The sequence below is a fragment of the Schistocerca piceifrons genome, chromosome 5 (genome assembly GCF_021461385.2).
Source record: "Schistocerca piceifrons isolate TAMUIC-IGC-003096 chromosome 5, iqSchPice1.1, whole genome shotgun sequence".
Taxonomy (NCBI): domain Eukaryota; kingdom Metazoa; phylum Arthropoda; class Insecta; order Orthoptera; family Acrididae; genus Schistocerca; species Schistocerca piceifrons.
This window is the reverse complement of record NC_060142.1, coordinates 242057063-242083414: the sequence shown is the minus strand read 5'-3', so window position 1 is coordinate 242083414 and position 26352 is coordinate 242057063. Positions and strand designations below refer to the sequence as shown.

Genomic DNA, 26352 nt, shown 5'->3' with positions numbered 1-26352 from the left:
CTGTTTATCGGCGACAAAGGTTGGAATTTACACGTCGGTACCCCAACTGGATGTCTCCTAAGTGGCAACAGGTGACCTTTTCAGATTAATCGCGTTTTATATTCTTCGTACAGATGGCCGTTGACGACATGAAGCGCTTGAAAGCAAACATCCTGCAACAATCTTCGGAAAGGTCTAGAGCGGAGGAGGGAGCGTCATGGTTTGGGGAATGTTTTTGTGGCATTCCCTGATTGATCTTGTCGTTCTGGAGGGGTTAATGGATCTACACAATCATGAATCTGTCCTTGGTACCATGTCGATCCCTACATGCAGTTTGTTTCTCTTCGGCACGATGGCCTCTACCAGCAGGACAATGCAACGTGTCACACATCTCGCAGTGTTCGTGCACCAGAATGAGTTCCTTGTACTTCCCTGGCCTCCAAACTCCCAGATTTAAGCCCAGCTGCGAACTGGTGCGACCACTTCGATCGGGCTGTTCGGGCCAAGGACGCTCAACCGAGAACCATAGCGCAGCTGGCCACAGCACTGGAGTCAGCATGCTCCGCGTCCCTGTCGCAACCTTCCAGAAACTTCTCTCTTTCTCCCTACACGTCTCGCTGCTGTATACGCAGGCTTTAGACTGGTGATCACGTTAATGTGACTGGACAGTCTAGTTTGTCAACGTAACGAAACACAAAGTATACAATAACTTCTAAAATAATTGGTCTATCAAATGTTCATATGTGTGTGAAATCTTATGGGACTTAACTGCTAAGGTCATCAGTCCCTAAGCTTGCACACTACTTAACCTAAATTATCCTAAGGACAAACACACACACACCCATGCCCGACGGAGGACTCGAACCTCCGCCGGGACCAATTGGTATATCCAAATTTGGGATTTATGTTGATGATTTCTTATAAAATCACGTACGCAACGTTATGTCTGTTCGTAGTACGGCCCCTCCATCCGGAGGTTCGAGTCCTCCCTCGGGCATGGGTATATTTGTTGTTCTTGATGTAGATTAGTTTAAGTTAAAGTAGTGTGTAAGCCTAGGGACGATGACCTCTGCAATTTGGTCCCTTAAGTACTCACACACATTTGAACATTTGTACGTAGTATTTAAGGAGAGGAAGATTAGAGTTCAGCGTCTCGTTCAGCAGAGGTTATTAGGTATGGAGCACGATCTCGGATTACCAAAGGACAGGAAAGAAAATCGACTGTTCCCCTTGCCAGAGGAACTACACCGTCAATTTTGTATTTAGAGAGTCTGTGATTTAAGATTTTGAATTAATAATCCTAATACTAACGGTTATAAGGACAATTCATTACGCAAATTATCTTCTTGACTTCCACTTTGACATAAATCATAAAAAAGTTTTGTAACACGCGTAATATTTGTAAACCACTAAAAAAAAAACAAAATAAATAAGTAAAAAAAAAGTAAAAAATAAAAAGCTTATCACTACTTTGAGGTCTTGCGCACGCGTGTAAATAATGTAAATTGTAGCATTTCCATTACCAGTGACAAATATATCGTATTATCCTCACATTTACATCATCCTTAGCCTTCTAGACTTACTCACCATGTAAACAGATAGACCTGACTTACGCATTGCGTAAAACAAAGTGAGTGTGGAGGGTGCAGCAGGTTAGGGATACAGTATGGAACTTCGCAATGGCGTGGAGCTATCTGACAGAGTGGGTAAGAGGGTAAACGGACAATTAGCAGCGGAGGAAGTCAGTCGTGGAATAGCTCTTCTGGAGGAGAATCATTGGCAGCGATATATAGCAAGATAAATTGGTGTAAGCTGAAATTGAATATCCAAGTTGCAGAAAAGATACAATGAACCGCATACTGTTCGAAGAGAGCAAGGTTAGGGTGGTAGAAGGAAAACAAAGCTGTTGATGATCGCTGACTTCGATTTCTCGTGTCGTAGAAAAAAAAAACAACTCGTGGACTACAAGAAGATTTTTTCCAAGCTACTGCACAGCAGTTAAGTGATCAAAAAATCCATAATAGACTCCACGTAAATCAATTTACGTGCAGACGGTAGAATAATGTTCCGCATTTAGCCAGATTACATAAAGAAAGGGCAATGCAGTTTGCTGAAGACCACAGACATTGGCAGTTAAGGCGTTGGAGGAAAGTGCAGCTCTGCAACGAGACTAGGGTGAGCTTACATGGAAACGACAGTCGTATCGTGGTGTGGGGAAGTCGTAGGGATCGTAATATGGAAGCTATGATGTTGCCAAAGTCCCTTTGGAGGGGGCACTATAATGATGTGAGAGGAATTACAGTGGACACTAGAACAGAGCTGTAAAAACAGAGGTTTAACACCGAAGAGGTACATCAGGGAAATGCTTGATCCTCAAGTACGACCTTTGGCAAAGATCTTGGAGAAAAATTTCTACTGGTCCACTATAATGCTCTTTACCATGTTGCATTCCTAAGTCCATAATTCTCTTCGACGACACAATATCAACGTCCTACAGTAACCAAAATGTAGTCGCCACCTGAACCTCATAGAGCACTTATGGGATTATTTGAAGAGAAGCGCGAGGGCTCGTGCAGATCCTACAGAAATGTTACAGCAGGTACAGGGAGACGTATAGCGGGAGAGGCAAGAAATACCACAGGATTTCATTCGACAGCTGATTCGAAGTATGTCGAGACACTGTGCTGCCGTCATTGAAGAAAGAGGACACGACACGGCTAATGATGTGCATCAAGAGTAAGAAAAATTCTATTTGTGCAGTAAGTTCCACTTCAGTTTTGTGCTTCTTTAGAGTTTTTAACACACAACAGGAACGAAAGTAGTCACATCTTAGACTTGTATTCATTTAAATTTAAGAAGAATTGGACGATTTTGTGAAATAAGTTTGTTTTTGTAAAAAGCTAATTTTTTGAAATTTTAATATCATGAGAACTTTTATGAATAGTGTATAAATTACAGTTATAGCTCTGACAAACAATGTTTGACGCACTCGATGCCATATCAACTGAAAATGATGATTAGTACATAGAACTTCACCTTTGCGTCAGTTCTTTCTAACACGGGTCACCTCGAATATGTCTGACCCGGTTCCTCTTTCATTGTGCTCTACCCGTGGAGCATTCTGCTACCTTCTCAATCGCCACTTTTGCAGTGCGTTACTGATCTCATAACATGTCTCTGCTACTGGAGTCATACCGTCTGGAACATAGTTTACATCTTAATGACTATTAAATTCACGCGTGTATCCTCCCTCGCAATAACATCAATTTTGGTGACAGCGTATATATCGATTTTTGCATTTGTTATGTTAATTTTGCAGACTTTGCACATTTATCACACAATCTTCATCTTGTCTAGATCTATTCTTTTGTGTTGATTTCTTAAACTTGCTCATGACGTCACTCTGTAGGGCAGTGATGGTCTCACGAGTACTTTATACGTCCTCTCTTTGACAATGACTTAAACTTCTGTGTTTTTGTCACACTGAGACCCATGAATTCCTTCCCTATTCCGTAGATCACTTTACCATGATGTGCATTCATACATATATCTCAAGGTGCAGAATTCTAGTACTTGTCACCGTTGAGTGATAACCTAACGCTCGTCTCCAGTCTTTCAGCTAGCACTGTACGTCATACTTGCTGATGCTTCACAAAACGATATCCTCATGTCAAGAAAATTACATATTTTCTCATAAAATAAGTCTCGTACTGTATCGATTTGATGGTGTTTCCAAAAGAGTATTAAAGACTTGCTCTCATATGACAAGCACTGTCTTTTCTGAAACATGTAATTCATCACCATTTCAGGGCACTTTTACAGACAAATTTAGTTAAGCTATTGTATAAGTGATATAAGAGGTTCCAATACCTATCGACCCGTTTCACAAATGACGTTATTTTCCACAACTTTTGTAAAACTCTGGTATTCTAAAGTGATAGTTCACCTGAGCAACAGTAATTTACACGGTAAATCACAGTTTGGATTTCAGAAGATCTACTCTAATGAGAATTCCGTTGACTCATTCACTCACGAAATTTTACGAGGAAAAATAACAACATATTGCCAGCTTGTATTTTCCGTGATCACTACTGGATAATGTCATATTCAGCTGAAAGAATAAAGATAGTAATACATTACAATACAAGCAGTGTAATTTAATATAATCCATTATGGAGTCGAGGTAGCAGTTGTTATACTGGCTGTCACTGTTAGCATTCAACCGCGATTCTTATACACATTTTAACAACGCGTTTCAAGAGACAATGCTCTCATCATCAGGTTGTAAAGTCTATGTGATGAAAGTAAACGGACTAAAAAGACAAAATACCATCACAAACAGTTGGGAAGTCCATATAGTAAAACAGAATTGTATATTGGACTGTGGGTCCTCGTCTTACATTGAAGTAGTTGACACAAGCCGATGGCTGTCCCATAGCTACCAAGTATGCTGTCGCACTGTGCCGGCTCGGGAGCTGTTGTGGACTGACGTGCCTAGGTGTTGTGGCGTGGTTACAGCCGTGTGCTTGACAGTAACGCTATGCTATTGGGCGCCTTATTTCCTTATTGCATTGGTCTGCCGTCGTTAGCCTCTAGCAACTCCGTCAGTGACATGCTATCAAATTAAAGTCGCATACCTACCCTAAAATGAATGCTAACAGTGATAACCAGTATAACGACAACTGCTACCTCGACTCCATAATGGATTATATTAAATCGTTAGTGTCAGGCGAGACATTGAGGTTAGTGTATAAATACAAAAATTTAAGACGTTAGTTATTAAAAACTGCCGCAAACATAAACTTTAACAAAGAATGTGTGAAGAATCATGTTATCCCGAATTACGTGAAGTTGAAACTTGGTGATCGCAAGTCATGGGCGGGACGACTAGCTGTTGAAAAAGCAAAACAGTTTTGGATACGCGCAGATATTAAATATCTGTATAAAAAGAAAGACTTAATTAAAAAACAAATAGTTCAAGCAGAGACTAAGGTCAAGGAAATATTACCGGTGAACGTATGGGAAGAGGTTACATGTAGACTTCACAAAATACTACAGAAGGAGTTTATAAAGGAAAGAGAAAAACAAGATAAAAAACTTCGTAAATTAAGTAATAACACGCGCGAAGATGGAAAAGATCAACAACAAAGCCTTTCGTCTTTAGACTTTTATCCACGGGTGGTTAATAAAACAGATATTGCATTTGATAATACAGAAGTAGAAATGTTAAATAAGGCATTAAAGTTTAATATTGAGCCGTCATTTAACAAGAAGATCGCGAAAGAAGTAATTGCCCTCACTAAATTGACAACAGAAATTGCCAAATTAAATAATAATGAAACCGGGCATGTCGGTCATAAGCTACATAAAATAGTAAAAAACGAACTAAATAAGCGAAGTAGTGCTAATCATAAGACTAGAGCAGACCGACTAACTGTCGATTCTATAAATAAAAAACTTAATGAAGTGAAAGCTATTGCCACGAAAGCGGATAAGGGGAATACGGTCGTAATATTAAAAGAGGAGGAGTACGTTTCGAAGACCTTAGCGTTTTTTGTTGAAAATGGCATTACGGAAATTCCGAAAGACATAACAGCCAATTTCCAAATTAAACTAAAAAATGTTCTTAAACGCACACACTTCCTGCTGACAGAAGCCGAAAAAATAAGATGTGTTATCATGAATCCAACGGCCCCCAAATTAAGATCACAGGTGAGGATACATAAATATCTGCATCCGGTTCGTCCGATTGTTAACGGTCGAAATAGTCCAGCATATAAAATAACGAAATTGTTGAACCAAATTCTGAAAAAGACTTACGTGTATAAAAATAACTATTCGGTGCGTGGTAGTATGACCATGATAGGTGAAATTAAAGTCACTGACACTTCCGTTTCGTTTCGTTGGATGTTAAGAACTTATACTCCAGTGTTCCGGTTAACGAAACTATAGAAATCATTAGGAGAAATTTCCTTAAATACGGTAAAATTTAAACGCAAGAGACAATTGAATTTATTGAACTCCTACAGCTCATTACAAGTTTTAATTATTTTACGTTTAATAACAAATTTTATATTCAGGACGATGGGTTAGCCATGGGGTCCAGTATTTCAGGAACAATGGCGGACATTTTTATCAACGACCTTGAAGATAAAGTTCACAATTCTGACGATAACATTATGGATAAAATTGTTTATTACAAACGTTATGTTGACGACACTCTGTTACTTGTCGATGGTTCCCGTGAGGACATTGAGGAAATAGTAAAAAATTTAAACGACGCACATAATAAAATATAATTTACCGTGGAGTATGAAACTGACAATTATTTACAGTTCCTGGACCTGAATATAAAAAATCAGGGCAACAAACATGCGTTCTCCGTTTATAGAAAACAAACTACGACTGATGCCGTGATCCCGAATGATTCATGTCATCCGCAGGCTTATAAAGAAGCTGCTTTCCGTAGTCTCGTGCATAGGGCAGTCAATATACCTATGAGCGAAAAAGATAGGGAGACTGAAATTAATACCGTGAAGAGAATAGCGATGAATAACGATTACAGAATAGATATGGTTAAAAAAACTGTTACGGAAAAGTAATAAGCGCAAAAAGAAAAAACCTGATGGAGGGAAAGAGAAAATTATCACGATGCCATACTACGGGTCTCACAAAAGATAGCAAATATTTTTAAGCCATACGATGTCAAAATAGCTTTTCAGACTAATAACCTAGTGAGGTATAGCCCTAAGCACGATATTGGCGAGAAGAGAAATAAGTTTGAAAGATCGGGAGTTTATAAGATTCAGTGCAGAACTTGTGATGCAAAATACATAGGGCAGACAGGAAGATCATTCGCGATCCGGTATAAAGAACATAAAGATGCGTTCAGGTTAGGAAATTATGACAAATCAGCTGTTGCGAAACATATATATGAAACAGGCCATCCCCTTAATAGCATAGAAGATAACGTGGAAATATTTCATGTAGAAAAGAAAGGGAGGAAACTTGATTTACTAGAGGAATTCGAGATTGCTATCCATGAAAAGAAACAAAGCAATATTTTAAATGCACAAGATAATTTTAAGGAAATGAGATTTTTTAGCGGGTTTTTAGAATTATTTTAGGGTAGGTATGCGACTTTAAGTTGGTAGCATGTCACTGACGGAGTTGCTAGAGGCTAACGATGGCAGACCAATGCAATAAGGAAATAAGGCGCCCAATAGCATAGCGTTACCGTCAAGCACACGGCTGTAACCACGCCACAACACCTAGGCACGTCAGTCCACAATAGCTCCCGAGCCAGCACAGTGCGACAGCATACTTGGTAGCTATGGGACGGCCATTGACTTGTGTCAACAACTTCAATGTAAGACGAGGACCCACAGTCCAATACACTTCTAATTCTATTTTACTATATGGACTTCCCAACTGTTTGTGATGGTATTTTGTCTTTTTAGTCCGTTTAATTTCATGACATAGACTTTACAACCTGATGATGAGAGCATTGTCTCTTGAAACGCGTTGTTAAAATATGTGTATAAGAATCGCGGTTGAATGCTAACAGTGATAACCACAAGCAGTGTAAGCAGGAGAGATTCTTCTCATTGGGGAGAAATGGCTCTGAGCACTATGGGACTTAACATCTATGGTCATCAGTCCCCTAGAACTTAGAACTACTTAAACCCAACCAACCTAAGAACATCACACACATCCATGGCCCAGGCAGGATTCGAACCTGCGACCGTAGCGGTGACGCGGTTCCAAACTGAAGCGCCTAGAACCGCACGGCCACACCGGCCGGCGATTGGGGAGAAATCACTTATAGGGTGACACAATGTTCAATCTTAGGTCCACTATCGTTTTTCATATTTTAAGCGGCAGAATTAGTTCTTTTTGCGATTGATACTAGTATTGTAATCAATCAAGAAATACATACTTCGTCAGAAGAACTGGTGTTTTCATTCAGTACTGTCACATGGATTAACGTTCTGTGGTAACTCAGCACTATGAACGAAATGCCCATTACTGAAAAAGTTCTGTAAGAATAATATGTGGCGCTCACCCACGATAATATTGTAGACATATTTCTAAGAAGTTAGACATTTCGACTACTGCCTCATGGTGTATTTTTTCCCTCATGAAATTTGTTGTATTTAAACCACTACAATTCAGAAGAAACAATGTTAACATAATTCCAATTTCAGAAGAAATATTAAGATTGACTTTAGCACAAAAAAGGATGAACCACGCTGCCACAAAAATGTTTGTTCACTTGGGACATGATATAAAAAGTCTAACAGAAATGAAACATAAATTTTAAAACTAACTGAAAAAGCTGCTCCTTGACAACTTCTTCTAGATCGTAGAAGAATCCCTATTTTTGTGTTGTGTAAAAGGTAGTGGATAGGAGTTAGTTACCCAAAACCGTGTTTAAAAAAAGGGAAGAAAGGTAACAATTGTGAATGGTCATAATGTAGCCACATTTACATATGAGTTCAATGTGAATGTAAAATGATCCGGCATGCATCATTACCAGTAATCGTAAAACTGATCCACGGAAAATGGAAGTAACTAACTGACTGTGCAAACAGTGTGCAGCTTAGTAGCATTGCGGTTTGTTCTCCAGTTCCCTTGACAAGATGTCCTCAAGTAAATCAAAAAATTAGGGGCTAAGCAATGATCCATCGTTCAAGCAAACACGAACTGGTATTAATTCTTCCAAGTCTACATTTGTATGTAAACTCTTTCTGGCATTTCATATAAGTTTAGTATGAGACGCACATATTTCTTCAGCACTAGCTACTTCCCATACATCTCCATGTTTCCTGACCTAAATCTATGAATATCATGTGCCCTTTCACTGTTTTGCCATTATCTGGCGGAATACAAAGAACTCATCGTTTGTTCATTTTTCCAGTATAATCCGAACTGAAATGAAATAATTGTGTGGCATTGATTGCCGGGAGTCCCCACGTGAGGAAGTTCGGCAACCAATTGGCAAGTCTTTTCAGCTTACGTCACACTCGGCTACTTCTGAGTCGATGATGATCAGATAATGACGAGAACAACACAACACCTAGGCCCTGAGTGAAGAGAATCCACGACCTGGCTGGTAGTCGAACCCAGGGCCGCTGCTTGGCAGTCAGACGCGCTGACCTCTCAGCTAAAGGTGCGGACAAATCAACACTGTTACCCTCCTTGTGATGTTTCGTCTCTGACCCCTTTTTCACGATATTTTTCCACACTTTCGTGGAGTTTTACCTTCTTCTCTTACGTTATCAGTATTTCAACTTGTTTAAACTAGTACTATTTTTATGATCAGTTTTTATATCTGTACCTAACTATTACATCCAACATCCTCCAAAATATGTTTGGTACGGTGTGCAGCATTAGTATAATTCCTTTGTAGGTATCACAATCTTGTCTGTCAGCTTCGTCCCATAAATTGACTCGCATTCGGGAGGACGACGGTTCAATCCCGTCTCCGGCCATCCTGATTTAGGTTCTCCGTGATTTCCCTAGATCGTTTCAGGCAAATGCCGGGATGGTTCCTTTGAAAGGGCACGGCCGATTTCCTTCCCAGTCCTTCCCTAACCCGAGCTTGCGCTCCGTCTCTAATGACCTCGTTGTCGCCGGGACGTTAAACACTAACCACCACCACCACCCATAAATTACAATTTTATTTTATGTTCACTCTTTGGAATACTGTCTTCTTTGTAGTCCCGAGTCATTAAGTCTATACCATCGCTCTCTTTAGGATTTTCCTAAGTAGCCCCATAGCAGTTTTCGAGGCTGATTTTGAAGAGCTTGCCATCTTCCTTTTCGAATTTGATTCTGCAGCTAGATGCCTACTTGAAACCAATCGTTCCCTTAACCCTTGTGTTGAGTCGGAAATAGTACAGGTAATTTGCTCAGCCCACCCAAGATGTAAGTTAGGTGGAGCGTACGTTACAAATACCAGATAAACAAATGGTAAGGTGAATTAATTCAGCGTCACAAATTGCACGTTATGCTGAAATTAGAACTGAATGAATCGATTAATTAACAGTAAACTTCAGAGAAATTTAAGGAAAAATGTAGGAAGAGAGAATGTTAAGAAGTTTCCGCTTAGGTGTGGAAAGTAAGGCGTCGAACTAACGAAATAGAAGTCATTAATTTACAGAGCACGTAAGTGAATTGTTATTAGTTTAGCAAAGTGCCTGGATACGATGTAGAGAAATAAGATCTAAATTTAAAATATAAAGCATGAGAGCTTGAAAATATTTCTATAGAATGAAGTGGTAAATCCCTTACTTAGGATTCATCTCATTCGTACTGATCACTGATGAAAGCTAAGGAAACATATACTACAGATACGCTTTATGACAGACAGGAAACGAACAGCGTCATTAGTATTAAACTAAGCTAATAGCCGAATGCCTGAGGAAACGAAAAGAATAAATGTTCCCAAAAAGCACTATGTAGTAATAAAAGAGGGCTGTAATTTATTTTCCTCTTAATTTTGAATGTGTTAGACTCCTACACCTATTGATTGACGGTGAGTTCTAAAAATACGGTTGTGAGAACCTTTTACTCTCGTGTGGTGAAGCAACGTCGTTGAATCGGAACCGACTGGAAAAGCTTCCAGCAGGCCGTGACCCGGCGCTAGCACAAATCATGTCAGTGAGTGGCGGAATACGCACGCATCACGCTCCGCTACTTCCATATTTCAAGCACCACCAATCTTTCTCAAGGTGAATATAAATGGTTATTTCGTTCTTTCATTACGTTACGTTTCCCTGAAATGGGGTTTCATGCAGACTGAGAAAAAATATGTTCCGGAAACACCGCTCATAAATGTGCTCCTGCAAGCCCTTTCGTGAAAACCCGAAAATCCTTTTGTGCCTCCGTTTATGGGTATAGGGCTATTTCTCGGCAACTTACTTTACATTTTTAATTTTTTTTTTAATTTTCAACTGTTGATTTTCTCACGCTGAAATGTGACTACGTGTTTTTTTTTTTTTTTCAAATACGTGTACGGGAGATCATTCCCCCGTTTGTGTACCCCCCTCTCTCTCTCTCTCTCTCTCTCCATCTCTCTCTCTCTCTCTCTCTCTCTCTGTGTGTGTGTGTGTGTGTTTAAGGGAGAGGGCTATACACGTAAACTTATTATTCCCGTCTTTTCAGACAACTTAAAATTCTCAGAGCGGAAAACAATCTCCGTAAGTCCATTTTCATATCAAAATTGCAGATCTCAATGTTATTTTAAACTTACATGAACGGTTTAGTATGGAGAATCAAACAATAACTAAGAAATGTAAGGTAAAGCTTCTTTCTTCTTCCTGGACCATGCAAGCACATAAAACACAGCCGTATCACATATTACAAATAGTAATATACAAAGTATGTAACATTTAATGTAAGAATTATCCGTACAATTTTGCTGTGGTTACGCCAATTGTAATTTCACAAAATGCTAATTGTAATTTCACAAAATTAGCCACGGCTTGTAGTAGTATAAGTCCCAGAAAGAATAGTCAGTATTCAAGGAAACGACACGAACGATTATTCGAAGCAGAAAAGTCTAGTAAACACTTGCTCTGAGATGAATACCTTAAGAGCTGTGAGCACTTCTTTATATTCAATATTGTGACAAAAATCTCTGCTACTGCAAGCTCTTTGCTTTCCTTATCTTGGGAGGGGGTAGTCTGGACTAATATAAGGAAAAATGTCTAACAAACACGGGCTCTAAAACGCGTACCTTACGAGGTACGGGCACTTGTTCATTAGAACAGATCTATTTCGCAGTAGCGAAGATGAACGAGTGCTGACAGCTCTTAAGGTATGCACTTTAAAGCTCATGTTTACTGTATTTTTTCCTTCTTTTGGTTTGTACTGCCACCTCTCAAAATATGGAAAGTAACGAGCTTGCAGTACAAGAGATTTGTCTCAAAATGTCGATGATGAAGAAGTGTTCATCCATTCCATCTCAGAGCCCATGTTTTCAACACTTTTTTGCTTCGAATGGTATTCCTACAAAGCCCCTGAACTCTGACCATTCCTTCAGGAGTACACTGTGTAATTATTCTGAATCTGTTTGAAAAAAATATGGTCACCTTCAGAGTTTCAGTGTAGAACAGAGTTCTCTTTGTGCTACTGGATCATAGTATGCGTAAAAAAGGTACAGAGGTTACTGAAAAAGGTATTTGCTTAAAAATCTCTTCTTAATGTTGCAGAGAGCTAAAACAATTTTGTGAGAGTTCCTTTTTTTGGCCAAAAGTATTTTTTGTATGTCCCTCCCTGTGATGGGGAGTCTGGGGGACCTCGGCCGTTCTCTTACGTAAGAAAATGAAACAGCTACAGCGGACCTTACGATGGCATTTATTGTTTGGCTACCAGTTCGGTGCTTCAGATCACCATCTTCAAGCCTTAGGTAGCCATACAATAAATGACATCATAAGGACGGACGTAGGTGTTTCATTTTCTTGCATAAAAGTATTTTTGGCTACAAAGGGCTAAAATTATTATGACGTGGGTTGCGTGCGTAGCTGACTGGTTCCGAACTTGCCTCCCACACAGTTGGCCCGAAATTCGATTCCCGGCCGGGTTGGGGATTTTCTCCGCTCGTGGACTGGGTGTTGTGTTGTCCTGATCTTTTCATCCTCATCACCGGCACACAAGTGGCCCAGTGTGGCGTCGACTGAAATAAGACTTGCACTCATCGGCCGAACTTCCCCGGATGGGGCCTCCCGGCCAACAATGCCATAAGCTCATTATTGCGTGAATATTCTAAGTAAGCTTTACTTCAAAATTATCAAATAAGATGGCAGTTCCAATTTTTTCTCAGTTTTGTCACTAGTTACTTGCGTATTAGAGCGATTTAATTACGTTTCCCAAAGTACAACTAAAGGTGCAGTTTCTTAGTTGGTCATCAGTTCATTTCTTATTGTAGCATACAGATGATGCACGGCATATTATATGCGATCCCACGAAAACTACTACACAGACAGTCATGAGGCCCTCCCCAGATGCCAGTCCATCAACGAGAAACTAAGTGACTTGAAGTACGACCCGTCATCAAGGAAGAGCTTTACCAATGTAAGTAGCTCGCATATTCAATAGTAATATAATCAAAGCTAGATGTTAATTGCAATTTAAATATCAGTCTGAACACTTCTCTTACTCTTACTATTTTAAGGAATTTATTCGCTTTCCTAATAAGTGTAAAAAGTCTTTTTTTCAGAACATTAAAAAGAGTATTTAAAAAACACGAAGACTGTGCGACCGTAATTGAAATGTGATTTATTAAAAATCTTGCATAGAAATGTCCAGTTTCGGCCACGTACTGCCATTTTCTGATCGGTGACAAGGGAGCCTCTTATGTAAATACTAGGACAGGACCAGCGGCTATGGATAGCGTCTTTGATTACCAATCAAAATGTCCTCGATGCCTGGTTCGAAACCCGCCGCCACATAAATTTTGAATAAACATTGTCAGATGGCGACTGATGAATTCGTCCATGAGAAGTCACTCTCACTCTGCCAAAGGCCTTCTAAAAATGGGTAGAGCAGCGGATAGAGGTTCAGGGCACTCCCTATCCTCTGGGGTGGGAAATTTCCCCGAACGGCGGAAGAATCAGAACTGATCAAAGGCATTAGGATGCAGAAAACACTGGAAACCACTGCATTAAAGGCGCAGTGTGTGTATAGACCATATATGTGGTCTGTAATTGAAATAGTATCATTATGACCTCTCTTGGACTAGTCTCTCAATCGCATCTTCGGCAGGGTACTGCCAAGGGGTAAGTGACTATGAGACAGATTGAATAACCAAACAAAAGATGACGTTCTACTCGGCGGGGCGTGCAGTGTCAGAAGTTTGAATATGGTAGGGAAGCTAGAAAATCTGAAAAGGGAAATGCTAAGGCTCAACCTAGATATCGTGGGGGTTACTGAAATGGAAAGAAAACAAGGAATACTGATCAGATGAAACTAGGGTAGTATCTACAGCAGAGGAAATGGTAAAAGGGGAGTAGGATACGTTATGAATAGGAAGATAGAACAGAGAGTGAGTTACTGTGAAAAACTCATTGGTAGGCTTGTTCTCATCAGAATCGACAGCAAACCAACGCCGGCAATAATATGCAGTTGTAGGGGAAGGAGTAGAAAACAGGGTTAAAGGAAAATATGAGCTTAGTAATATGAACAAGACAGGAGAAAGACTAATTGAGTTCTGCAATAACTTTCAGGTAGTAACAGCAAATATTCTGTTCAAGTATCACAAGAGGAGGAGGTAAACTTGGAAAAGACCGCGAGATACGGAGAGAATCGAGTTTAATTACATCATGACCAGGCAGAGATTCTGAAATCATATATGCATTGTAAGACGTACCGAGGAGGAGATACAACCACAATTTAGGAATGATGACGAGTCGCCTAAAGTATAAGACACTACTCAGGAAAAATCAATGCCCAAAGAAGTGAGATACGGAAATGCTAAGAAATGAAAAGGTACACTTAATGTTCTCTAGGGCTATAGATACTGCGATAAGAAATAGCTTTGTAGGCAATTCAATTGAAGAGGAACGACATCTCTAAAAAGGGCACTCACAGAAGTTGAATGAAAAATATAGTTACAAGGATGGTAACAGCGAAGAAAACCTCGGGTAACAGAAGGAATACTTCAGCTGATCGATGAAACAACGAAGTACAAAAATTTTCTGGAATGATAAATACAAGTCAGTTAGGAATGAAATAAATGAGAAGTGCAGGGAAGATAAGGCGAAATGTCTGAAGGAAAAATGTGAAGAAATAGAACAAGTAATGATAGTCAGAAGGACAAGGATGGTAACACTAAGAGTAAAATTGGAATTCCACCGTTAATTGCAAAGGTGAGTGTGGATAGGTGGAAGGAGTACATTGAAGGCCTCTAAGGTGCGAAACACTTGTCTAATGTCGAGATAGGAAAAGAAAAAGAAGTAGATACGGAAGAGATAGGTGATCCAATTTTAGAATCAGCATTTAAATGTGCTTTGGAAAACTTACGATCGAATAAGGCAGAAGAGATAGACAACATTCCGTCAGAATTTCTGAAAGCATTGACAGATGTGGCAACAAAACAGTAATTCACATTGGTGTGTATTATGTATGAGTCTGGCGACATACTATCTTATTTTCGGAAAAAAATATCATTCACACAAATACGAAGATCGCAAGAGCCGGCAAGTTCGAGGAATACCGTACAATTATCTTAACAGTTCGAGTTGCCGACAAAAATAACAAGCAGAATAATGAAAAAAATTTAAGTTGTTTCAGATGAGGATCAGTTTGGCTTTAGAAAAGGTAAAGGCACCAGATAGGCAGTTCTGATGTTGCGGTTGATTATAGAAGCCAGACTGAACAAACATGAAGACGCCTTGAAAGGATTGTTGTTAATTTGTTTGGACAGTGTTTGCCAGTTACTATGACTTATTATTTTAATTTTCTCTTGAAACTTTTCTGTTGCTTATCCAGTAATATAATAAATAGTTTCGCTTGCTTTTGACTTTCCGGAGCAGAAGGTTAGGATTTATTTTAGGATGGTAGTGATGAGAATCAAATTTACCATTTCCTAGTACAGTTCTTACTACTTTGACGTTCTTAGTTTCCCCATTTTTATTTTAGATGTCGTTACAAGGTAGATCAGGAATTTTCAAATCAGATGAGGAGGTGTTCAGATCTCCTCTTTCCTTGCAACTTTCTTGAATAAATCTGACATACATATCAGCTGAAATGATTTAAGGAGATTAATCAGTCCTACGTTACTTTTGTTTGTTGTTTCGTGTGTAATTCATTCCCTTAGAATTTCCTGTCAATCTATTTGACTATTTGTGTGTTGAATTCACCCAGTAGACACAACATTTAACTATAAGGCTTCGAAAATTTCATCGCCTAGAATATTCTACAGATATTTTGCTTTACTTAGATTCTTCTTATTGTCAGCATTTATTCCTATATGACAGCTTAACAAACTTACATTTAGCTATTACATTTAACATGTGCAAAAGATACTTCAGTAGGAGCAACGACCGTTTTATCGACATAGGAGGCCACACCTAGCAGTGGCATACCTCCCATACCTTTCAGTCCTGGTGTGTCTATAAGTATTGTATTTTATTTTCTTTCTGACACACAGTGGTACAGTAGCTTAGTCTCTGCATGTTTCAGACAATATGCATTACTCTTCGTTTGCCAGTTTTTAGCAAGAATTTTGCATTCAGAGCACCTGCAAAGTGCTTCTCCTTTAATGTTAGTCTTGAAGGTTTCCAACGCTACTCTCAGAACCCCATATTGCCGATGTTGGACATCCTCGGAACATAAAGAGCCTATGCGTTGCATAAGGCAACTGCAAACTCCATTTCCGAGATTCACGTATCTCCATTCCTTTTCCATTATGTCAAGGAAAAAAGTGTGAGAATCTTGAAAGAAGAAAATATTCACAAAACATTACCACTGATGCTTGGGAAGAAGAATAAGGTTTTTTTTCAAAAACGAGAAAATATACCTATGATTCTACAAAATTTTCTGCAATCCAGCAACAAATGCCACAGAAGACAGTCTCCTGGAAACACAGCCAAAATGGCCAAAATACCAATGAACGTCAGCAGAGGGATCAAAATTTACGATGAATAGGAAAAATGATCTAAATGTTTAAAGCATAGACGTTTATCCAAATGAAATGGTAAGAAATCGAATATTTAGTAGAAACAAGCCATGACAATAATTTATGAACATCTTCTGCAGAGGAACGGATTCACAAGATGTGCTCTCGTTATAATTAAGAGTACAAGTGAAAATACTACCGTTCTAAAAACGTAAAAATAACAAATTACAACACAGTAGTGAAATTGGAATGCCTACAAGCTAGCGAATGCTTTGCACTGAAGTATTGACTTGAATTATTATAAAAGGGAAAAAAGAATCCGAAAGAAAATATTAGTTTCTTCAGAATTTTGCAATTTAAAAAGTAACATCAAAATTTATAACAATATAAATAATGTATCAGGAACCATAAGGAAGAGGGGATTACTATTCTTTGGGCATAGACAACGGATGACTACAAATTAATCAAAATATCTTAAAATATCTAGAGGAAAAGAGGTCAGCATCCATATTTGTTCAAGAAGTGAAAAACGACATGGAAAAATAACAACATAATAGAAGAAGAACTAACGAAAAGAGGGTCTATAGAAAGGAAAACTGAAAACTACAAAACAACGAAGGTATACCAGAAGGAAATATGGGACCAATTAAAGATGTAGGAAGAAACTGGAACTTGCCTAGAAGGGCCTAACACAGAAACTAAGAAAATGAGGCTGGTGCGATTGCCAAGGACAGTCGATGTTGTTCGACATCAGGTTGCAGAAAGTAATCTAAACAACATTAGCTACGGTATCTGTCCTCCATTTGCTGACTTTAGCAATGTGCCATCATATGTCATACACATGCTTCAAAGGGAAACAGCGAAAACCCATTAGTTTCCGTCATGTTGGTTGTATTTTTTTTACCCTTCTTGGAGCTGTGCTGTCTCTAAATCTGTAAGCGTATGACTTAAGTTAAGGCCTATTACAGCTACATGTTGCCGCAATGTTTGGTAGGAGAAGATGTGTATTCAATACGACTCAGATTTCGGATTTATTCAGGATTTGCCAATATTGTAAACCTTGAAGGACAAAATTTCTCACAACACTATTTATTGCTCTGTGTTCTTCAGTAGTCGGAATTCCTTTAAATAAGTTAATAAGACATATCACTATTGCAAATGCTCACACAAATTAAAGTTCATAAGGTAACAGAAATAATAGCCAAACACAACGCTGAAGTGTTGAGCATGCGTCTATACGAAGTGTAGTTCCTGACCGGGTACTCACTCGTTGTAGAGCTGCAGGTAGAGGTGTGGGAAGACGCAGAAGAGGCCGACACAGAGGTCTGCGATGGCGAGGTTCGCCAGGAAGAAGTTGGTGATGGAGCGCAGCCGGCGCGACATGGTCACCACCACTATGACCAGCAGGTTGCCTGCACAACCAACACCGCTACTAAGTTTTCAGTGCCTTCGCGGCAGCAGTCATTAGCTGTATGCTTTAAGATTATCACTTATGTGAACTCGTAAGACAGTCATTTTATCCATCTGAAATCCACTATTGTCACCTGTGTTGTGCGAACATTACTGACCACCAGTTGGATTCTTCTGGGTGAGAAGCACAGCCTCTATTAGGCTGTCACGTTTCCCTAGGCTGTTAGTTTAAATGTGTATTAATGAGTCACTACTATTTAGACTGTTTGTCTATTCCCAAGTACGAGATGGATGTGGCTCCATCACACTCGCACAGGGTGACAATTATTGAGCTACATGAAAAAAGTATATTAGTTACAAATTACGGTGTGCACACACTTTACTCAACATGTAAACGTCACTACAGACATTCGGACTAAGGTGCTGACTAGTTCGATATGCCTTCCATCATTGGTGATTATGTGGCGCAGACAAATAGCGAAATACTACATGTCCCGCTGAAGTGTCGGGACGTCGATGGTGTCGACGACTTCCTGAATGGCTATTCTCAGGTTAACAAAGGTTTTGGGGTTACCGTACCATCAAGAAATATCGCACCGATTATTCCATGACTAGATGTTGCACACCACACAGTCACCCGCCGAGGGTGAAGAGACTTCTCGATCGCGAAACGCGGATTCTCACTCACACAAATGAACCAATTTTGTTTATTGGCGAACCAATCCAAATGAAAGTGGGCTTCGTCGATAAACCAAAGCGCATACGCATACTAATTTCTATCACGCAACGCGGCCAACCCTGCAGATTGAACGTCCTAACGCAAACTGTTCAGAAGACACGTCGATTTCACTTCGTGTACTTCGATAATTTTCATCCTGTATGTAACGACTTAACATAACGTCCGTAACTGTGCATGGATGGAATTTTTGACGTCTCTGGTTCAATTTCGGATGCGAGCAGGGAAGTTTCCTTGTCCTAATCTCTCTGGAATGGCCTAAGTCCACTTAGCCTGCTGTCAAAATGGGTACCGGGATACTTTCCGGGGATGAAAGGCGGGCAGAGTGAGTTACCGGCCAATCTCTCCCTCCTACTGCCACGATGGATCGCAGGGCTGCACTCCAAGCGCAGACGGCCGAGAGTCCTGTCAGGGGCTTGCGCTACAGACTTTACCTTTCTGCCCTACTTTGTTACATCTGTTATGCACTTCAGAATGAATACACGCCCTGAACTACCTAGCACTCATAACAATGTACTCGTTTGAAATAACTGCCTGATGGAAACTATCTTAAACGATTCCCCACAGCGACTGAATTTATACAGTGGATTCAAAGTAAATGGAAAATAACGTTTGCTGCGCGGGATTATCCGAGCGGTCTAGGCGCTGCAGTAATGGAGTGTGTGGCTGGTCCGGGAGGAGGTTCGAGTCCTCCCTCGGTCAGGGTTGTGTGTGTTTGTCCCTAGTATAATTTAGGTTACGTAGTGTGTAAGCTTAGGGACTGGTAACCTTAGCAGTTAAGTCCCGTGAGATTTCACACACATTTGAATATTTTTGAAAATAACCTTTCCTGCTCCGTGTTTCGTCTCTTATGTGACAAATTTCATAGCGTAATAGTTACCCACAGACTAATGGCACTTTGTTCTCTGTGCCTGAAGTTTGCCAGCTGTTCCCTGCATTCTTGTCGTTTGTTTCGTAATGTACCCTATGTAATTCGACGATGCCTTCCAGTTCAATACCACCCTACCGGCGTATCAAAATTGGGAACGGTATATTATGTTTCCGTCCGACGCTGATAGTGGTCGTGTAGGATGTGGTGGAGCCAATGGAGCGTGCCCACTGAATCACACATTCAGCGGCTCTGTACCTCGAGCGCCCTCTGCCGCCGCGATGTAGGAAGGCCGGCGGCAGTGACACAGCCTATTAGCATTCAGAGCTTCTTCAGTACCTGTTGCTATGCACACGCTGGTAGTCTACATCATAGTTCGTCAAGTACTACAGGGAACCTCTTCCTTTTGGACATTTTGAGATACACGTTAATTCTTGTCGTGTCATTCGTAATGATACTTTGTACGTTTGGAGAAACAGAAGTTAAGTAAATCTTCCGTCCACTGTGATAACTTGCTCGATAACCATTTTTGTTCTTGTCCAGTTTCCGCACCTCTCCTTACCGTTGTGTGTTGTTGTTGTGGTCTTCAGTCCTGAGACTGGTTTGATGCAGCTCTCCATGCTACCCTATCCTGTGCAAGTTTCTTCATGTCCCAGTACCTACTGCAGCCTACATCCTTCTGAATCTGCTTAGTGTATTCATCTCTTGGTCTCCCTCTACGATTTTTACTCTCCACGCTGCCCTCCAATGCTGAATTTGTGATCCCTTGATGCCTCAGAACATGTCCTACCAACCGGTCCCTTCTTCTCGTCAAGTTGTGCCACAAACTCCTCTTCTGTCCAATTCTATTCAATACCTCCTCATTAGTTATGTGATCTACCCATCTAATCTTCAGCATTCTTCTGTAGCACCACATTTCGAAAGCTTCTATTCTCTTCCTGTCCAAACTATTTACTGTCCGTGTTTCACATTGGTCTCCAAAGTTACGGAGACACAAGGACACTGATTACCTTTTTGGAACGTTGGAAACTTATTTTAAGTATCATTCATTCGAGCCCCACTAATAATATGGATCCCCAAATCCACGACTCGCGTCGATACATTTATCTTGTACTCAACTGTGTTCGAGGATTGCTACTTCCCCGCTTGATATGTTCAGTTGTGAGAGCCTTTTTAACTTCATAAGAAATGAACAACAACTTCTAATAATGCTTCTTTATTATTGTTCTGTAGATAGACAATATCGTGAGATCGATGTAACGAAATATCTCGATGCCTCATATCGCCCCATTCGCCGTAGGCATAAACTACAAAGCGACATATAGAAACTTACACACATCTGAGGCTCTCAAAACGTCTGCTAGGCTACACTCGTCGATACCCCGTCCAGACAGTAACCACTACTGAACCAGAGCTCCCTCCCCCCCCCCTAAAACTGCCTCCCCCCACACACCCCCCCCCTCCCTCCCTCCATTTCTTCATCTGAGGATGTGGCTTTTACTTTAGTGACTAGTCATGACAGACACCGGACTTATGTCGGAATTACGACGTGCCCTATGATTTAAATTAAGTTTAATGTGGTTTAGTGATAGCGTTTTTGATTAGTAATCTAATGGGTTCGGTCCCAAGCTCAAACCATATCACTACGAAAAATTTTGAATAAAAGGTAGTCAGTAATGGCGGCCAAAGTCTTCCAGAATTACAAGTCACCCACATTTTGCCCACCGCCTCGTCAAAGACGGCGGAGAAGCGGGCAGAGATGAAGGATATCCTCTTGCCCTTGGGGTGGGAAATGCCCCTACAAGGTCGAAGGATCGGTAATGACCAACGGCATAAGAATGCAAAAGGTAATGTGAACCACTGCATTAAATGCACATTGGCATCCACAGCTAATGCGGCCTGTAACTGAAAAAAATGTCACGATAATCTCTCCATTTCATTGGCAAAAGATTCCATAGTAGTCCTCTATTCGAATCTCAGGGACAACGTTCTGCGAATCCAAACGTGGAATTCAGAATCGTGAACGTGGTAGAGAAGCTATAAAATCTGAAATGGTATATCGTAAGCCTGAATCTAGATATCAGTTAAATGACATGGAAAACCGACAAGGATTTCTGATCAGATGAGTACAGGGTAATATCAACACAGCAGAAAGGGCAATTCATTGTGTAAATGGAGATAATGGAGACGAAAATCTGATAGTAAGGGGTACTGGAATAATGTGATAGGGCAAGGAGAAGAGGAAATGGTTACGGAAGGATATGAGTTTGGTACTAGAAAGGAGATAACTGAGTTTTGCTATAAATTTCAGCTGGTAATACTGAAGAACGTGTACTTGGAAAATCCCGGCAGATACAGAAAGATTTCATTTAGATTACACCGTGATCGGCCAGAGATCCCGAAGTTAGATACTGGATTGTAAGGCTTTCACAAGAGCAAAGGGGGGCTCAATGGGCTCTGAGCACTATGGGACTTAACATCTGAGGTCATCAGTCCCCTAGAACTTAGAACTACTTAAACCTAACTAACCTAAAGACATCATACACAGCCATGCCCGAGGCGATCGTAGCGGTAGCTCGGTTCCAGACTGTAGCGCCTAGAACCGCCCGGCCAATCTGGCCGGCTTAGACAAGAGCAGATATAGATTCAGATCAGATTTTAGTAGTGATTGAGAGTACACTAAAGTTAAAGAGACTTGTCAGAAAGAATCTACGTGCAAAGAAATGGGATATGGGAGCACTAAGGGTTGAAGACATATGTGTGCATTTCTCCAAGGGTAAAGATACCGCGATAAAGGGTAGCTCCATAGCCAGTTTAGTTGAAGAGGACTAGAAATTTCTAAACGCTGCAATCACAGATGTTGGAAACAAAAACGTAGTTACAAAAATGGTAAAACCGAGGAAACCATGGGTTACAGAAGGAATATTTCAGCTGATCATTGAAAGAAGGAAGTACAAAAACGTTCGGGGTAATTCAGGAGTACTGAAATACGAGTCACTTAGGAATGAAACGAATAAGAAATGCAGGGAGCCTAAGGTGAAATAGATGCATGAAAAATGTGAAGAAATCGAAAACAAAAAAAAAAACGAAAAAAAGATCGCAGCAAGGACTGACCCAGGATATAGAGAAGTCAAAGCATGCTTCGAACAAATTACAGACAAGGGTGGTATCATCAAGAGCGAAACGGGAATTTCATTCTTAAAATATAGGAGAGTGGTGGAAAGAGTACATTGAAGGCGTCTACGAGGCGGAAGACTTGTCTGATGACGAAGAAAGAAGAAAGAATCAACACAGAAGACCTAGCGGATCCAGTATTAGAGTCAGAATTTGAAAAAAGCTTTTGAAGGCTTAAGATTCAGCAAGGCAGAAGGAATAGATAATATCCATCAGAATTTCTAAAATCATTGAAGGAAGTGGCAACTAAAAGACTATTCAGGTTGGTGTGAAGAATATATGAGTCTAGCGATATACCATCTGACTTTCGGAAAAATGTCATCCACACAATTCCGGAGTTTGCAAGTGCGAGAATTATGGCACAATCAGCTTAACTTTTCATGCGTCCAAGTTGCGTACTAGAATCCTATACAGAAGAATGGAAAAGAAAATTGAGGATTTGTTAGATGACGATCAGTTTGACTTTAGAAAAGTTAAAGGCGTCAGAGATTCAGTTATGACGTTGTGGTTGATAGCGGAAGCAATAGGTTTTGTCGGCCTGAAAAAAGCGTTCGACAATGCCATGGAAGATATTCGAAATTCCGATAAAAATATAGGGAAGTATGGGGAGAGACGGGTAATATACAATGCGTACAAGAGCCAAGACTAGACAATAAGAGTGAAGACCAAGAACGAAGTCCTCGGGTTAAAAAATGTAAGGCATGGATGTAGTTTTTCGCCCCTACTGATCACTAGTGGAACTAAATTAAAGGTTCAACAGTGGAACTGAAACGTAAGGTGAAAGGATATCAATGATAAACTTCTTTGATGACGTTGCTGTCCACAGAGAAAGAGAATTACAGGATCTGCTCAGTGAAATGGGCAGTCTAATGAGTACAAATATAGTTTGAGAGTAAATCGAATAAAGGCGAAAGTAATGAGAAGTAGCACAAATGAGAACAGCGAGATATTTAACATCAGGATTAGTGATCACAAAGCCGATGAAGCAAAGGAATTCTGCTAAATAAATGTCGTGTGCCTAGGGCCTCCCGTCGGGTAGGCCCTTCACCGAGTGCAAGTCTTTCGATTTGACGCCACTTCGGTGACTTACGCGTCGATGGAGATGAAATGATGATGATTAGGACAACACAATACCCAGTCACTGAGCGGAGGAAATCTCCGACCCAGCCGATAATCGAACCCAGGACCTTAGGATTGACGTTCTATCGCACTGACCACTTTTTTTTTTTTAATTTTGTTCGTTGTTGATCGTTGTGTTTGGTCGTTGCGGACGTCACATGATATCTGGTCAAGTTAATATGTTGATTCTTCCACCCAGTTTTTTTATTACAGAGGCTAACCAGCTCTCTGACCGAACACGGCCACTCAGCTACCGGGGAAGGAGAGGAATTCTGCTACCTACGCAGCAAATTAACTCTTGACGGACGGGGAAAGGACGACAAAGAAAACAGATTAGCATTGGCGAAAATGGCATTCCTGGGGAAGAAATGTCTGCTAGTATCAAACATGGGCCTTAATTCGAAGCAGAAATTTCTATGAATGTATGTTTGCAGTACAGCGTTGTATGGTAATGAAACATTGACTGTGAGAAAACCGGATCAGAAAAGAATGGAAGCATTTTAGATGTGGTGCTACAGACGAATGTTGAAAATTAGGTGGACTGATAAGGTACGGAGTGAAGAGGTTCTGCAGAGAAGCGTCGAGGAAAGGAATACGTGGAAAACACTGACAAGAAGAAGGGGCAAGATAGTAGGACATATGGTAAGACTTCACAGAGTAGCTTCGGTGGTACTAGAGGGAGCTGTAGAGGGTAAAAACTGTAGAGAAAGGCAGAGACCGGAAAACATCCAGAAAATAACTGAGGACGTAGATGAAGAGATTGGCACAGAAGACGTGATCGTGATGGGCCGTATCAAACTAGTTAGAAGACTGATCATTCCACACAAATATATAACAAACGGTCTGTTATACAGAGGATTGCTTGCATGGTAATTACATTATTAGCCGTCAACAAATTGTCTGTTCTTATCGCATACAAATCCTATTTATACGGTACTGAATGAAATTGATTGAAAGGTGGTGGATAGGCTACAAATGTCGAAATAAAACTCAAACATAATTTTACCGTGACATATGAAACGATATCATTAGGTCACAATATTAGGAAACTAATTTCGTCTGTATAACATATCGACTTACAACAGAAATTAAACTCGAGGTTTTTGGACTTAGTGCTTCGACTGAATTAAGTAAGTTTTCAAAAAAATGTGAGAATGAAGATGAGCTGTGTGAGTTTCTATGTTTCCACGCCCATTTTCCGTTTAATAACATCATTTTGGGTATTATTCGGCGTCAAGATGAACCACTAAAAGGACCACAATTCCAAAGTTTCGGTCGACTTCGCATCGATCCTCTTCAGGGTGACTAACTGCTGGAGTCTGGTGATGGATGTCCCCTATATACATTATTATCTCGGTTGTTATCTGGCCGGGGTGCCAGTGCTATGAAAAGGTGACTGTGGTAGTGCGGCAGGCGATTGGTAGGCAACAGCGAATCGGCAGCTTGTACCAGGGGGCAGTGTTTTCCTGCAACGAGACGTTAAATCCGCATGGCAGTTCTCTTGTGGCCTCTTGTTAGTACCGTCGAACCTGGATCATGTGAAGCTGCTAGTTGTCAAAAATACGTAGTCCGACGGATTGGAATCGCTGGCAGCCAAACCGCAAAAACTTGTAGTCATTTTCCGATGTTCACAACATTGCGGTGTTTCATTACTTTGATAGACTCTCTTTTTCTCGCTCCTGCATTGAACACTGCCGAGCAAACACACGAGGTTCTTGAAAATTAATAGCTCTGCAGCATTCCTGGGTGAGTTCAGCTATAGCTGATCCGCTGTGTTGCCCCAGATGCAAGTAGCGTCCACTCTGCGACACGCGAGTGCTAATCGCTCTTCAGGTTTCAACGGCGTATGCTTCTCCGCACTGTCATAGAATTTCATAGACACTTGCTGTAAGGAGAGCATCTACTATACCCTTCGTGGTCCTCAACACATCCCGGATCTTGCGACCGTTCTGAATTATTTGTTTAATTCCTCCGCGGCATAACTCTTTGCCTATGGGTCGCTGAAGCCTCTCACGCGAGCAGCAGGAAGTTGTTTTTCCGTTTCTTTGCCTGCATGATGAGGGATAAACTAGTTTTCATCCAAGACAATACATATGGAATAGATCAACTGTTAGTAATTGATGCCGGATTTATGAAACGAGGAGCGAATTGAATGAAATTATATCATATCAGCAGCCTTCTTTTTATGTCTGTATTCTCTGTGCAACGTGAGATATCGACTACCACACGAATTTTTTTCTTCCACTGGCGCTATTCGTAAAATGATGTAATAGCACCAGTAAAATACACGTATTAGAGGTAAATCAGACACAACACTCTTGTCTAGACTGGACTCGAAATCACGACCCACACTTTCTATGAACACTAATGTCGTCTTTGGTATGGTTCCATCACATGAATAACTCAAACTTTTTGGTAGAACATCCTCCTTCAGTGCTTATA

At 40.5% G+C, this 26352-nt stretch overlaps 1 protein-coding gene across 1 annotated transcript in view; it reads right to left on the bottom strand.

Moving 5' to 3' along the window:
• LOC124798912 (trissin receptor-like) overlaps nucleotides 1–25965 on the bottom strand; it is an 81561-nt gene extending 55596 nt beyond the window's left edge. The window contains exons 1-3 of the mRNA XM_047262443.1: nucleotides 25925–25965; nucleotides 18172–18233; nucleotides 17871–18015 (exon numbers count right to left, since the gene is read on the bottom strand). Coding sequence (XP_047118399.1) covers nucleotides 17871–18015; nucleotides 18172–18233; nucleotides 25925–25965 — 248 coding nt within the window. The remainder of the gene's footprint in view (nucleotides 1–17870; nucleotides 18016–18171; nucleotides 18234–25924) is intronic.
• Between the last annotated feature and the right edge of the window lie 387 nt (nucleotides 25966–26352).